General features: G+C 38.9%; 1 protein-coding gene across 1 annotated transcript in view; it reads left to right on the top strand.

The window, feature by feature from the left end:
* LOC124793832 (ubiquitin-like modifier-activating enzyme 5) overlaps nucleotides 1-10394 on the top strand; it is a 122486-nt gene extending 112092 nt beyond the window's left edge. Inside the window, exon 7 of the mRNA XM_047258051.1 lies at nucleotides 10124-10394. Within this exon, the coding sequence (XP_047114007.1) occupies nucleotides 10124-10311 (188 nt within the window). The 3' untranslated portion in view covers nucleotides 10312-10394. The remainder of the gene's footprint in view (nucleotides 1-10123) is intronic.
* The last annotated feature ends 6493 nt before the right edge of the window (nucleotides 10395-16887 follow it).

The following is a 16887-nucleotide window of genomic DNA, read 5'->3' as shown; positions in this document are numbered from 1 at the left end:
TTCCCGCACCAAGCTTATCAAAAATGTCTTCAGGACACGGTAAGGGAAGCGTAGCTACCTCTGTCTGGGGATTTACTGTAGACTTAAAGTCAGCACAACTACGGAGCCGACCATTTGGTTTCTTCACACACACTATAGGCGAAGCCCATGGTTAAGCAGAAACAGGCTCAATGACACCACTGTCTTGCAAATGCTTAAGTTCAGCAGCTAGGGTGTCACGCAGTGTGTGCAGTACTGTGCGTGCACGCTGGAAAATAGGCATGGCATTGTCTTTAACTACAAAATGCGCTGCAAAGTCTGTGGCGCAATCAAGGCCATCAGAAAAGAGTTCAGCAAAATCATCGCATATTGCAGCAACACTTGTCTCCATGGTCACTAACGTTGATGCAAAGTACATTGTCCTGAATTGCGAGGCCGAAAAGTTCAAATGTGTCCATGCCAAAAATGTTTGTAGCATCACTAGAGTGGAGCACATGGAAAGCCACTGTACAGGTCGTTGCACCATACATGGCTAGCAAACTGCACACACCGAGCACTGAGATTTCCTGTCCAGTAAATGCAGTCAGAGTGGAATGTGAACGACAGAGTGGGGGCGAACCAAGAAAGTCATACGTTGATGCAGCAGTGTCCAGCTGCATGCGAACAGAACAGCCACAAAGGTTCAAAGTCACAAAAAGTTTCCTCGCATCAAGCTGAATGAGAGAGGAAGTGTCTGGCAAAACTTGATTCACACGATGAGCTTTCGAAGCATTTGAAGCAGATGGCTGTGAATAAATGGCATTAACATCCATAGGCTGATATGAATCATGATCACGGTGGTTTCCGTTGCGGTGACGCCCACGTGAGTCGCGCAGACGGGAGACATGTTGTGAATTAGAGTTTCTCTTACTGCACACAGCTTGAACATGTCCTTTCATACTACAAAAATAACACAGTGCTTGATGGGGTGGGCAACTGTCCCGTGGGTGGGCACGAAAACAGTTCGGACATGATTTCAGTTTCTGAGAGGGTGCCTGGTTTGAACCATGTTTACGTGTGCGGGAGCAGCACGGTGTGGCTGGCGCCAGGCAGGAGGGCGCATGTTGTGCCGCACTAACCGTACACACAACCAGGGTCACATCGAACGTGGAAGTAGCCATGTCTAATTTATCTTGTCTGTCTAGCAAGTCCACTACTTCCTGCAAAGGTGTGGCTGGCGCCAGGCAGGAGGGCGCATGTTGTGCCGCACTAACCGTACACACAACCAGGGTCACATCGAACGTGGAAGTAGCCATGTCTAATTTATCTTGTCTGTCTAGCAAGTCCACTACTTCCTGCAAAGACGGGTTTTTAAATCTGAGGATTTGTTCGCGGATGCGGTGATCCTCCACATTCTGCGCAATAGCATCTCTAATCATTATATCCGCATATGAGCGTCCACATGAGCAATTAAAGTCAGAATCAAAAGTTAGTCCCTGAAGATCTGCTAACCAAGATTTATTCGACTGAGCAGGGCCACGCCGGAGGCGAAAGAATTTGTACCGTGCAGCTACCACATTTACACTGTCACAGAAGTGGGAGTTCAAAGCATCAATCACTTTGTCGTAAGTTTTAGTTTCTGGGCGGGTGGTGGGAAACAATTTCATGAGCACACGGTACAACACAACACCCATGTTGGCAATGAAAAAGGCAAGCCGCTCTGTACGTGGTATGTTGTATGCTGCGAAGTGTGCCTCGAGCTGTGTGATGTATTCTGGCCAGCATTCAACGTCAGGATTGAAGGCACGAAATGGCGGCACCGTCGGCGAAGGCATAGGTACAGGCATTGGCGTTGGAGGCACCAAAATAGCTGCAGATTGTAGTGTGTCCAGTCCACTTATGGCAGCAAGCAGCTGCGTCATTTGCTGAGCCTGAAAACGTACAAGATCAGACAGCGAAATGGCGGCACCGTCGGCAAAGCCATAGTTTACACAAATGAAAGTCTTATACTGAAGCTAGCACGAAAAGAAAGCAGTACCGAGCAAGAAAGGAAATGATAGGGGAAACCTCCTCACCAACTTTTGTATCCCACCTGGAAGGCAGCACGTGAGTATGAGCAGGAAAAGGTGAAAATCTCTCGGTACTGCTGTGTGAATTAAATCACTTTTACTTTAGCAACAAGAGTAATACATAACTTTGCCCTGAGGTGCAAAGCTGAAGCGAAGTGCCCCGGCTGTCTGCTCTTGATCAAATGGGCTGAATGTACAGTGCTACTCGTAGAGCTGAACAGCGCCTGCTAGAGGGTGCTGTCGTCGTTGCCTGTCGTAGTGCCAATTTAACTGGCAGCTACGCCGTGGCATCCTAGCTATCAATACCACAGTTTGTCTGGTTTGTGAAGCCAGTATGAGCAGCAAATTGCTTAGTTACAATGCCCCTATGGCGATTTGATTGTGGTAGTGGTTTAGTTGTTTCTTTCGTGACATTGTTCATAAGAATAGACCTGTATGCTACAAATACATGGATAGTGATTATAGCTATCATACCTACTTGTTGCTGGAGTTGATGCAGCTGAATATAAGAAGATTATCCCTAATGAAAAAAAGTCTTGATTCCAATTGTAAAAGGAGGAAATTTCATTTCCATGTTTTACACTGAGCTTGAATAATATCTATAATAAGTTGTAGATAAGGTTAGCGGAACTAAGATTATGTACTCAGATTTATGAAGTGACGTGCATGGGTGCAGAACTAGGACACACTTGGACAAATATTATTCGTATTATATGTTTATAACTTGCATTAGAATTTCAAAATTTTCTTTTTTTCATATTTTGTGATTTTTTTCAGGAAATATTATCTTATAAAGCATTCAGTTAATTTGAAAAAGGTGTTCATGTCATTTTAAATTTAATATGTTGCGCTAAACGAAGAAAAAGTAGAGTTATTCAGTCATGAAATTATGCCACAGTTGTGAAAAAAAAATCTACATTGCTGGCCATTAAATTTGCAAAACACAGAAAATAACATGCAGCAAATGTGAAATTGACATGAAGTGTGCTCCCAGCACAACCACACCAAGTATGTAGGGGTAATGCTGTCTTCATTCTCAATATAAGGAAAGATAACAAAACAGTTAATATAATGGTAAGACAGAGATTTAGGAACCAGGTTTTAAATTGTAAGACATTTCCAGGGGCAGATGTGGACTCTGACCACAACATATTGGTTATGAACTGCAGATTAAAACTGAAGAAACTGCAAAAAGGTGGGAATCTAAGGAGATGGGACCTGGATAAACTGACTAAACCAGAGGTTGTACAGAGTTTCATGGAGAGCATAAGGGAACAATTGACAAGAATGGGGGAAAGAAATACAGTAGAAGAAGAATGGGTAGCTTTGAGGGATGAAGTAGTGAAGGCAGCAGAGGATCAAGTAGGGAAAAAGACGAGGGCTAGTAGAAATCCTTGGGTGACAGAAGAAATATTGAAGTTAATTGATGAAAGGAGAAAATCTAAAAATGCAGTAAATGAAGCAGGCAAAAAGGAATACAAACGTCTCAAAAATGAGATCGACAGGAAGTGCAAAATGGCTAAGCAGGGATGGCTAGAAGACAAATGTAAGGATGTAGAGGCTTATCTCACTAGGGGTAAGATTGATACTGCCTACAGGAAAATTAAAGAGACCTTGGGAGAAAAGAGAACCACTTGTATGAATATCAGGAGCTCAGATGGAAACCTAGGTCTAAGCAAAGAATGGAAAGCAGAAAGGTGGAAGGAGTATATAGAGGGTCTACACAAGGGCGATGTACTTGAGGGCAGTGTTATAGAAATGGAAGAGGATGTAGATGAAGATGAAATGGGAGATATGATACTGCGTGAAGAGTTTGATAGAGCACTGAAAGACCTAAGTCGAAACAAGGCCCCGGGAGTAGACAACATTCCTTTAGAACTGCTGACAGCCTTGGGAGAGCCAGTACTAACAAAACTCTACCATCTGGTGAGCAAGGTGTATGAGAAAGGCGAAATACCCTCAGACTTCAAGAAGAATATAATAATTCCAATCCCAAAGAAAGCAGGTGTTGACAGATGTGAAAATTACCGAACTATAATAAGTCACGGCTGCAAAATACTAACGCGAATTCTGTACAGGCGAATGGAAAAACTGGTAGAAGGCGGCCTCGGGGAAGATCAGTTTGGATTCCGTAGAAATATGGGAACACGTGAGGCAATACTGACCCTACGACTTATTTTAGAAGCTAGATTAAGAAAAGACAAACCTACGTTTCTAGCATTAGTAGACTTAGAGAAAGCTTTTGACAATGTTGACTGGAATACTCTCTTTCAACTTCTGAAGGTGGCAGGTGTAAAATACAGGGAGCAAAAAGCTATTTACAATTTGTACAGAAACCAGATGGCAGTTATAAGAGTCGAGGGACATGAAAGGGAAGCAGTGGTTGGGAAGAGAGTCAGACAGGGTTGTAGCCTCTCCCCGATGTTGTTCAATCTGTATATTGAGCAAGCAGTGAAGGAAACAAAAGAAAAATTCAGAGTAGGTATTAAAGTCCATGGAGAAGAAATAAAAACTTTGAGGTTCGTCGATGTCATTGTAATTCTGTCAGAGACAGCAAAGGACTTGGAAGAGCAGTTGAACGGAATGGACAGTGTGTTGAAAGGGGGATATAAGATGAACATCAGCAAAAGCAAAATGAGGATAATGGAATGTAGTCGAATTAAGTCTGGTGATACTGAGGAAATTATATTAGGAAATGAGACACTTAAAGTAGTAAAGGAGTTTTGCTATTTGGGGAGCAAAATAACTGATAATGGTCGAAGTAGAGAGGATATAAAATGTAGACGGGCAATGGCAAGGAAACCATTTCTGAAGAAGAGGAATTTGTTAACATCGAGTATAGATTTAAGTGTCAGGAAGTCATTTCTGAAAGTATTTGTATGGAGTGTAGCCATGTATGGAAGTGAAATGTGGACAATAAATAGTTTAGACAAGAAGAGAATAGAAGCTTTCGAAATGTGGTCCTACAGAAGAATGCTGAAGATTAGATGGGTAGATCACATAACTAATGAGGAGGTATTGAATAGGATTGGGGAGGAGTTTGTGGCACAACTTGACTAGAAGAAGGGATCGGTTGGTAGGGCATATTCTGAGGCATCAAGGGATCACCAATTTAGTATTGGAGGGCGGGACAGAGGGTAAAACTCATAGAGGGAGACCAAGAGATGAATACACTAAACAGATTCAGAACGATGTAGGCTGCAGTAGGTGCTGGGAGATGAAGAAGCTTGCACAGGATAGAGTAGCATGGAGAGCTGCATCAAACCAGTCTCAGGACTGAAGACCACAACAACAACAAAACAGGTTACTTATTCAGAAATCATAATTGAATATTGGTTGTTCGTGAGATCATTTAATGCTTTTTAGAAGAAGAAGAAGAAGAAGAAGAAGAAGAGGAAGAAGTAGTGTCTAGCAGCTTGTGATTGAATTCGATACCAATAGTATGTTGTGTACCAAGACTGTGGTTTATTGTTATGCAGTATTTTTGCCGACATAGGTAACTTAGAAGTAGATATCCTCAAAGTAGTGACGGAGCATAAATTACTTAATAAAAGCAAGTCTTCTGGTTCAGATTGTATACCAATTAGGTTCCTTTCATAGTATACCAGTGCTATGGCTCCATACTTAACTATCATATACAACTGCTCGTTGATGAAAGATTCGAATACCCAATGGCTGCAAAGTTGCACATGTCTCACCAATATTTAAAAAAGGCAGTAGGACCTATCCACTAAATTACAGGCCCATATCATTAACTTTGATATGGAGCAGAATTTTGGAACAAATATTGTGTTCAAACATGATGGATTACCTTGAAGAGAATGGTCTATTAACACACAGTCAACAAGGATTTAGAAAACATAAATCAGCAGAAGATCAAAACCATTTGCAAAATTATTTGGAAAAGATATCTATATGGTGCAAAAATTGGCAATTGATCCTAAATAATGAAAAGTGTGAAGTCATCCAGATAAGTGGTAAAGGTAACCTGTAAAATTTGGTTACACAATACATCAATCAGATTTAAAGGCCATAAATTGAACTAAATACATAGGAATTACGAGTATGAATTACTTAAATTAAAAAGAACACACAGAAAATGTTGTGGGGAAGACGGATAAAAGGCTGTGTTTTATTGGCAGAACACTTAGAAGATGCAACAGGTCTACTAAAGAGACTGCCTACATTACGCTTGTCTGTCCCCTTTTGGAGTATTGCTCCTTTGGAGTACTGCTGCACAGTGTGGGATCCTTACCAGATAGGATTAACAGAGAACATCGATAAAGTTCAAAGAAGGGCAGCATGTTTTGTATTATCGAGAAATAGGGCCGAGAATGTCCTGCACGTGATACAGGATTTGGGGTAGTCGTAATTAAAACAAGGCTTTTCTCATTCCGGCGGGATCCTCTAATGAAATTTGAGTCACCAGCTTTCTCCTCCAAATGAAAAAATATTTTGTTGGCACTGACCTACATAGAGAGAAACAAAGATCATAATAAAATAAGGGACGCAGTGTTTGCATGGAAAGGTATAGGTTTTTGTTTTTTCTGCATGCTCTACGAGAGTGGAATAATAGAGAATTATTTTGAAGATAGTTTGATGAACCCTCTGTGAGGTGCTTAAGTGTGACTTGTAGAGTAGCCACGTAGATTTAGATGTAGCTGTAGACATTGACACTGCTTGCATTGTTCGGGATCCCTCGGCTGTCAAGCAAATGTGGTCATATCTGGAACCACCCATTTAGCATGTCAACCTTTGTAGCTGTTTCCCTCACTGTAGCAACAGAGAGAGTTGTACCAACAGTATTGCCGCCAATGACAGCACTGGACACACGAGTGGCATCACATCAACTTTTCCAAGAAGTCCTGTTTCTACGTGTGGTATAATGATAGACATATTTTTTGTGATGGCTAAATTTAGAACGAACACTGCCAAACTATGCCCGTCATCAGTTTACAAGCCTATCACCAGTAGTGATACAAAGTGCTCTTAGTACAAACACAATCATCTCTGGTTCACACAGCTTTTAATTTGGACAGCAGAAATGTAATTTCTGCTGTTTTCAGGTCAGTAGTCGTGCCCCATTTTGAGGTCTTGCTTATGTTATCTTTGGACAGGGTAATGGAAAACTGTGTGTTGCCTGTGCTATCCGTACCTACCTCATAACAGATGCTGTTCCATTGTTGTTCTGGCCAGAAAATTCCTCATATTTCTGACCCATTGGAAACCTTAAGTCACAGCATGCCGAGAGGTTCTCACACGACCACATGCCAGCTGTTGTTATTTATGAATTCTGGCTTAGTGTGGAAACAGCAAGGGATGGGGTATCTGTACCTGTCATCCAAACTTAGCTGTCTTGACACGCGACTAGGTTAGAAGCACTGTTGTTACTGGAGCTGGCACATCTGTGTACTAAATTTTTGCACCTTGTATGCCTTGAATTAACCTACAAATTCAATCATTTCGACTCTATATGAACAATGAATACGATGTTGTTGCTTTGTATACTTCATGGTGTTGAAATTTTAGTCACCAGAAGTGTAGTTTTCTCCAAACAACAGTCTCTTTATGTAAAAATATTTGCTTTCCATTGCATAAAGCAATGAAGTACACAGTTGCTACATATTGGTATAACACATAACTAACTCATGTCTAGATGTTAACCACTTACATTGAAACAACATATTCCCAGAAATGTAAATCTAATATGATTGGATAGCTAAAAAAAATCTATTGACCAAGTGGCTGCAGAAGAAAACAAACACAAAAAAATTATGGAAGTGTGCAAGCTTTCAGAGCCAGTGGCTCCTTCTTCTGGCAGAAGAGTTGAAAGGGAGGGAAGAGGGATGAAAGAAAAGGACTGGTGAAGTTTAGGAAATGGGGAGAGTTACAGAAAAGACACCCAGAACCTTGTGTCAGGGAAGACTTACCGACAGAGATGGGAAGGATTGACTGAACCAGCACATTTCAATCACAAGCTTGCACATTTCTGTAATTTGCACGTTTTTTCTCCTGTCATCACTTGCAAAGTACATTTTTTATCTATCTAGTTATATTTTTGGAAATCATTGTCGTTGATACAAAAATGAAAAATGTAAATCTTCAGATTACAAAAAACATGGGTATTATATATTTCAGAATATCATTAAGTCTATTAAGTTTCAAATTACTCTAATTTTCTATCCCACATTAAGTTTTACATGGTATTTACTCTTTATTAAATAGATGGAATTAATGTTCATTGTGCAGCAGATGTTCATCTTTTACTGGTATCCAAAAATCATGAATGCCATTCTGTCTGTTATTATCTTTAATATGCTATCACAGTACAACATTTTCTTCCTCTAAATCAATTCAGGCATACCTTCAGCTCCGAATGGGTTTCGAATCCATATGATTTTGTCAATTTTACTTGGTTTAAAGTAGTTTTTGATCATTTGATAAGCTGTGGTATATTATCGTAGGAAACAGATTTTGTATTGCAAGACAAATAAACTTCACTGGAGATTGGAAACTGGTGCTGCAAAAGAATAACCATGGATAACTTCATAACTGATATTTCTATTGCATAGTGCATTTTTTTCTGATAGCCGAAATCTTCTATTTTTAGTTTTTAAATATGCACGTTATGTCCTCATTTGGAGGGATCCAACACCTTTAGTTTTGAAAGATATCACATTATGGTGATAGTTCAACAAAAAAATTTGTTTACAAAGTTTATGGCACCTAGTATTTTTCATCCTAAAAACAAGCATACATTTCTTGCCATAATTTGAATGTACAAAACAATACATGGGCACATATTGTCATAAGTTGAAACAGTACAGCAGTGACGTGCATTTGGCTCCAACATACTTATGCAAGTTTTTCTTTTTCTTTTTTTTTTTTTTCCTTGCGTAGTTTATTCAGAAATGTTCTAAGGATTCTTCCACTGGAGTAATCAACTACTTTAATGGGAGTGCTTCTCTGTGAATGACGGAGTATGCCCATGTTAAATATGAAGCTTTGTTTCAAATAAATATATGCAATCCTCCATAACAGCCAGATATCAGATGGCCACAATGAATAGACATACCATTGCACTTTCTCCCCTTGAAATTGCTCGTAAACAGGTGTTCAGTATCTCGAATACATCTGGAGCTTTGGTACTAGCAAGGCACATACTTTGTGAACCAAAGTCAGTACTTTGATTCATAGTCTCTTTATCGATCACTGTTGCAGAAAATGTCTAATATCAAAATATTTTCACACTGCTTCCATGGGATACCATGGTGCTGTGGTTCACAGTTTGGGAACCACTGACTTAAACCATTGAATGCTCTGACAAAAACACTACAATCATACTTTCCTGGAAGTGACTGCAATCTTCAATGGGCCATTTAGGTTTTGGGTCAAATACTGTATATTAGTGTGTTTCATGGGAAGATGCATTACAGTAGCTAAAGTTCTGAGAGAGATAACATTAAACCTGTAGCATAGACTGAACTTTTCATTAAGGCAAGCAGTTACAAAAGAGTAATATGCCATTTATTAAAAATAAAATTACCTTTTTGCCAATTTGTGCATCACTGGGTTGTAAAATTCGGACATCAGCTGGCACAGGAGATTCTTTTCAATTGATAACAGAGCTAAGATTATAAAGCTGTTCAAGTTTGTGGACTGCGTACATAGTTCTTTATTCATTTTATGGCTGAGAAGGTTCTTTAAGTTGAGGCGCTGGATGCAAGTCTACTTCAGATAAGTTCAAAGGGTTTTACAATTTTGCAGTATGCAGTCTGGTGTCAATTTAACGATAACCTCAACAAATCACCAAATCTGGGAATATATGCAACTACTAGCTGTGATCTTAAACAGGCAGGAAAAACAAAAAAGAAAAAAAAATTTATAACAGTTGTTTGTGATTGTAATGTAAGTTCAAGGTAACACAGTTTACACTGATCACAATTATGTACATTTAAAAGTTTCAAAAATAAGAGGGTCCAGGCACAAGACAATAACTTACAACTTTATGTTGATATTAAAAAAATTTCACCTTGTACCCCTCTTACGAAGTACAAAGGAAAATATTTTACTGTACATACTTTATCTTTTCTCAGGAATATGCCTTATAGATGAAACCAACACAGAAGAGCAAGACAAAAGTGAAGTGAAGGTGGACTTAGGCTTTGTTTCTGGAGTGAAACCAGCATACACACTTCCTGCAGATGATGACAGTAATACACCAGCTGTTGGTGACACAGATGCAAGCTTAGAGGAACTAATGGCACAAATGAAAGCTGTATGAATAAGTACCAACAATTTGATGTTTTAATTGATGTAATTACAAATAGATGCATTTTTCCAGTAAAATGTTTTTATTTTATAAAATTTGTTTTTCCCTTGTTGTTGTTGTTACCCTCAGTCAAACTCAATTCAGACAAGAGAATACATTTGTCATCAACATACAATGTGTGTCCCAAAATTCATGAAATGTATTATTTTGCTGGCCCACGTCAAGTTGTGTCTTGTTTGGATGGTTCCAGGTAAGTGGGGTTGGTGTAGGGGCTCTCAGCCTTGTAGCACACCCTAGCTCAGTCTGCTCCAAGCATCAGTGGTGCCAGTATCACTGATTTGCTAACTTGGCCATCAGTCCTTTTCTCTGGGCAGTCATAATTTTTGTAGCACTGTCCCAATTTTTTTCAAAGGTAGTTTCAGACACCTATTTAGCTTGGATTTAGCAGTTATGAAATTATTTATCCTCAATTTGATATTTATTTAATCTGTATCGGTATATTTTATTATTAGTTTTAGTGAAGTTGGTGAAACTGTTTTAGCAAACAGGGATTCTACTCTTACCAAAGAGTCCCCACTTGCAGTGTTGCACACAAGGCACTGAGCTTGTTTCTTCCACCATAGTCATCTATACATCAGCAATTATATCAGACTGCATTTTGTGCTTCTTAGTGTTATGCTATATGGCAGTAGTTAAGTTTAATTCTTTTTCTTTGTCAATGGCCTTTCTTAGCAGCTTGAATGAGTTCCAAGAAGTGCAAGTGCTCCTTCAATAAAAAATTACAAAAAGAATTTCCATTCTTCAGTGACATTATTTCTTCTGACTCAAAAGGAGAAGTGAGATGCAACACATGTGCTTCTGCTGTTGGACTGTGAGCTGATACTACTAACTGTACTTGTGGAGGTGTTGGAAGAAAAGGTCAGTTCAATGTTTTTACCAAACAACAAGTGCTACTCGGCCATGGACTGAGAGCGGTTGTGTGAGCTGCCAATGTATTGCATAATACCGTTTTCCCATATGGATAACGTATGGAGCAGAGGAATAAAGCACAACTTGCTGTAGAAACTATGAAAGCATTGTTCCTCACTAGATTGATTTATGATGAAATTTGCATTGATTTATTCATATGCTGTTGAAGAATACAGACATTCTAAAGAAAATTCACAGCTCTGATAAATACAGTTGGACTGCTCACACTACTTCATCATTGTATTTACTGCATTTAATTAAGATCTTTTCAATTGCCTTTTTGTGCTGTATCAAAAGTTGTAATATACCCCACATATGGGGCTAGAAAGTAAGGCCACGTTAGATTTAGTGCACCACTGTTTTGAGACCATGTCATGGCATATACTTTCAAACAACATTGTGCAATCAAATTCCACACAAAATTTGACAAAAAACTGTATAAACTCATTAACTGCATAAAGAAGCCTACCAGGAGTACGCTCTTTCATATGTATAAGTTACGAAATGAATGAAGTAGTTTTAGGGTAATCAGAAAAGGGCAGATGATGATCCGTGCTCAGATGGCGACCAACAAGCCAATATGACTTGTGTGCATGGGTTGTTGAGTAGTGACCATTGAATGGCTGTTTCTGCTGTTGGCAGACATTCTAAACATACGGAAAATCATTGTGTATCGCATTGTTGTGGAAGAATTGAAATTGTGAAAGCTCTTTGTTGAGCTGGTTCCCAAACTGTTGATGCATGAACAAAAGGCCGATTGAGTGTCAGTCATGGGTGAACTGAAGGAACGTCTGAAAATTTAGTCAAGTTTTCTGAACAGTGCTATTTATGGTGATGAAATTTTGACATTTCAATACAACCCAGAGATGAAGTACCAGAGTGCTCAATGACACACCCCAGAATCCCTGATACAGAAGAAGGTGAGGATGCGAAATCCAAATTGAAGAAAATGTTCTTTGTCTGTTTCAACACCGAGTATGTGGTTCACAAAGGTACTCGTCTCTAAAAGTGATAGTGGGCAGTCGTATTACGAGTTCCACCAAGTTAATAATGTTAAAAAATCTGTTTGTCTCTACAAGTGGTAGCGGGCAGATGTATGAAGAGTTCCGCCATATGAATATTGTTCAAAAATGTGTATTCTAATCGGACAGTAAAGAAGTGTTATAAACGTCATTTGGCAGATGAAGTTTACTAAAAAAACCACCTGTTCATCATTCTGTGCCACACGGAGAATTCTGCATCAAGAGGATCGAAGCAAACAAGAGGAATGAGGAATTTGTGTGAGCAACGGAGGGGCGATCATCATAACCAGCTCTATGCACAATGGCAATAATGAGAAGTACGTAAATTTAAATGGTGGATGTTGATTTTAATTTATTTCAATTATTCTTTCAAAATTTCCCTTGTAATTGTTTAAGCAGCAAATTTTTAATCAGTTTCCAATATATATTACATTTTATCCCCCCCCCCCCCCCTTCCAATATTCAGCGGCGACCATTCAAAGGACGGCACCAATGGAATATGAACAAACCTTTCAGTTGTTCTGATACTTTTTTTTAGGTAAGTGATCCTTTTTATCGTTTCAAAAAACTACTGAGGCCTTTGTTGTATTTGTTACATGTCTGTGAGATTGGGACTGTTAACAACCTGAAGGAGCAAATCTAAATTAATTCTGCCTACAAACGAGACACGCCAGGAATGCAGATTGCAGAAGTAAAGGAAGGAAGCTGCTACACTGTATGCTGATATGGCCACACTTGGCGCCATCTCTCTCTTTTCCTTCCAATTAATATCCTTTACAGAAAGTGTATTTCTATAGGAAAGACAAAAATTTGCGTAAAGTCAACATCACAGTTCAAAATAAGTCATTCAAATTTTGTAACACTGTATCACAGAATAATCAGGTTCATTAATGAATATGCATATAAAACTGCTTTATTTGAAAAGTACCGATAAAAACAAAACTTTTTTTAAAATGATTTTTTTTTTCAAAATTTTATTAAACACTGTTCACAATGGAATCGAAGGAAATGTCCATTGTTGAAAACTTATTACAAAATGTAATATGCCATAATGTCGGAAATCCGAGCTTGGTAACAGTTGAAAGTAACTCGCCAACTCGCGAACTCGCTGATGGCTACTAAAACAAACAGGCTGGCATCCCACTGTTAAAAAATGATGACACTGGTAATATAACTCGTCATGAAGTCACTTTAATGATGCTCGATGAGACAATTTCTCAGGTCTCACAGGAAACATTTTTTCAAATAGTGAAACCAAAGTGAGCAACAGTGAAAATTCCTTTGATTATTTGCTCACTACTTTGCAAACGCAAGCACAGTAAAAAGTTCACAAAAGCAATGCAAATACTAGTGAGACACACACTTTGACACAGCTCATACAAATAATAACCCAACAGTTTGCACAGCAAAATCAGGCATTTAACGATTTCAAGAATAGAATTAGTCAACAGTCAGTGAGGGGAGCAAAACTATATGCACTGAATTATCTGATGATTTATCCAGTAAGTTCACAGAGCTCAGTAAACAACTAAATCAAGAAATAATTACTGACATGTCCCGCAGTATAAATACGTTAACAAAAAAGGTAACTTCCATAGATTATAAACAGGAACAACTTGCAGGTGAGTACAAAATCTTAGTTAAGCATATTCTCAAATTCAGGAGGCGCAATCCCAAGTGGATGTGTTGGCAAAAAATGTGACAAATGCAGTCAGCGAGCTGCAAGACGTATGCAAAAACCTACCTACAGAAAAACACAAGTTGAATCTAAGAGTAGACCAGCTAAGTTTAGAGTCAGAATTTGCCAAAAAACAGAGAGATAATTTATGTGCAGATGTAAAGGAAATAACTCAAAAAGCTGAAGCCGGGATGCTGGATAAGGGCAGCACCCTTGCTGAAGAGGAAGTGTCAGAATGCAAAATTTATGTAGTTACTGTAGAAGAAGCTCTAAAAGAGAAAGAAAGTCAACTCCTAGATAAATAGACTTGCGTTTAAAGGAAGCAGAGGAAAGGTTACGAGGCAGTGTTACCAAAACTACTAACATTCCAAAACAACATATGACAGAAAGCAAACCTAGAGAAGTTAGATACATTTGCATAAAAGAAGGCAGGATCCTGAGAGTGTGCTTCCAGGCATACACTCTGGAAATATTTTAAAATGTCTGCAAGTACGTGTACATCTGTGTCCATATAAAAATTTGCATATTCCTCTAAATTACAGATGTTGAATCTGCCAAACACTCACCAAGTGGCCATACTCTACATCCGATACGGCAGTTTGCTGGAGTATGTGGTTATATCAGGCAATGTGATTTCACTGAGTTTTGCCCTCAAATCCAGATATTCGTATGGAAAAATTCCTTTACCATTATGGGTTGAAACTTAGTGTCTTCAGGAAATGCAGTGAGATACAAGTCCCATTGATGCATGGTTTCAACATGTTTCTGAAGAGGTGCCTGCATGGATGTTTGTGAGTCCAGACAGTGCAGTGTAATTTCCTTAGAGACTCTCTTTGGAAAAGAGCTCTGCTGTCAGGCATGAGACTAACCTGATCTTTACTCAGACTGGAGTCATACGACGACTTAACTGGGGTTGTTTGTAGGACTGATAAAAAATATTGACTTTTTTGCTGCCAGATAGTTCTGTAGCATGTTAGAAATATCGTCTCCAGTTTTCAGAGTTTAATTCCTACTAAAAATGATGTAGAAGCCACATTGTTTCAACCAATACGTAGTGATATGCGTTGTTTTGTATATGACATGTCCTTGATTGCGATATTTTATGATTTCCTGCTATCAGAGAAGACATCTGTAGAGGATAGAATGCTCTGAACCCATTTACAACACAATTAATTGTGATATATTACAGAAATGCACACATGGTGGAACACAAAATCTGAAGGACAGTTTTAACAACCTTATTTAGAAGAGAAACCCTAAGATGAAAATTTGTTTATCTATTGCTATTAAAATTTCCTCATAAGACGCTCCTCTGATGTTCAATGATTGTAATACTGGGAAAATCAGGACTCTAATGAGAGCAGGGTTTGATGCAGGTTACTTCACTGACAACTTATTGAAGAAGATTGTCGATGTGTGTATTGCTAGTTCTAAATTGTCAGTCAAGGATATTGCCAAAAGGGAATGACAGAAGTATAAGACTAGAAGAAGCCCGAATATCAAAGAGACCAAAATACTGTTGTGGCCAACGTTAAGGAACTTGTTTCTGGCATAAATGCTAATGAAAGCTTTTTTCTGCATTCCCCACAACTTGCAAATAAAAGGATAAAATCTGCTACAGACTTTTTACAAACTATAACACACCTTCCTGTGGTACAAAATTTTTCAAAATGAATTACTGTCCACTTTATTTAAATTTTTGTGAAATAAAAATGTGTATTATACATATAAATTTCAAAAATTGTTATGGGAGCTCTAAGAGTGCTATTAACAAATTGGTACACAGATTTGTTTATCTAATTACTATGAATAACGTATCACATTTTGGAAGTGACAAATAAAGTAAACTTTGAGAAAACGTTCCACGTGTGACGATAGTATGTCTTCTTAAAGTATCCAGCAATGTGATGATCAAATTATGTGGCAAAAAATTGAAAAATACCCAGCTTGAAGCCAATAAAGTGATAACAACATGTGCAAAATTTGGTTTAGTTATCTCTCAGACAGTAAAAGTTACATTAGCCTATGTGTAACCATGTATTTTCTCATATGTCCTCCCCCCTTTAACAAGGAAGTGAGCATCGTACCAGCTTAAATAGTGGATGGTAACAGGTTTGTGTAAGAGTAGTTGGCAATTCAAGTTGCATGAATTGTGAATAGCACCATGGAATTTGCTGGTTAGAAGGCAACGCAGTGTTTGACCTGCCAGGGTAGCTAAGAGTGCTAATGTGCTGCTTCCTGGAGTCAGGTAGGTGCGCCGGCCCTGGACCAAATCCGCCCAGCGGATTAACGATGGGGCCAGTATGCCAGCCAGCCTGGATGTGGTTTTTAGGTGGTTTTCCACATCCTGCTATGTGAATACCAGGCTGTTCCCCACATTTCGCCTCAGTTACATGACTCCCAGACATTTGTACATGTTCGCACCATTTCATGGCTTACACTAGACACAGACAGCTGGGGTACACTAACTCCGACCCAAGTTCATTCAGGGTGGCGACAGGAATGGCATCCAGCCACCCTCTGCAACTACCACCGCCAAATCCATAGTAACAAGCCCGACCCTACATTGAAACAGGACAAAGGCCTAAAGAAAATGATGATGTTATGAAGGCAATGCAGTGTTTCACCTTTTTTATCCAATGGCTGCCCACGAACATAGCAATCAACTGCTTTCTTGTGCACTAATTTATTTTCCCAGAATTTGATCATAGAAACATTGGTGCTATAAACCACACCAACTTTCCTTGCAAGTTCTTCAAGCTCAGAGAGCAACCAACTCGGATCATCCATAATGTATAAATCAAATTGATTAAGACTAGAGTAGATACACACACATACGACTTGATATAGTGCTGCAAAACGTACCTGTCATTCTGTGAGAGTAGTATTTGAGACTGTGAGGTGACGCTCACAGCCAAC

Source organism: Schistocerca piceifrons, chromosome 1, assembly GCF_021461385.2.
Source record: "Schistocerca piceifrons isolate TAMUIC-IGC-003096 chromosome 1, iqSchPice1.1, whole genome shotgun sequence".
In the NCBI taxonomy this organism is placed as follows: Eukaryota; Metazoa; Arthropoda; class Insecta; order Orthoptera; family Acrididae; genus Schistocerca; species Schistocerca piceifrons.
This window is presented reverse-complemented; position numbering and strand designations above follow the sequence as displayed.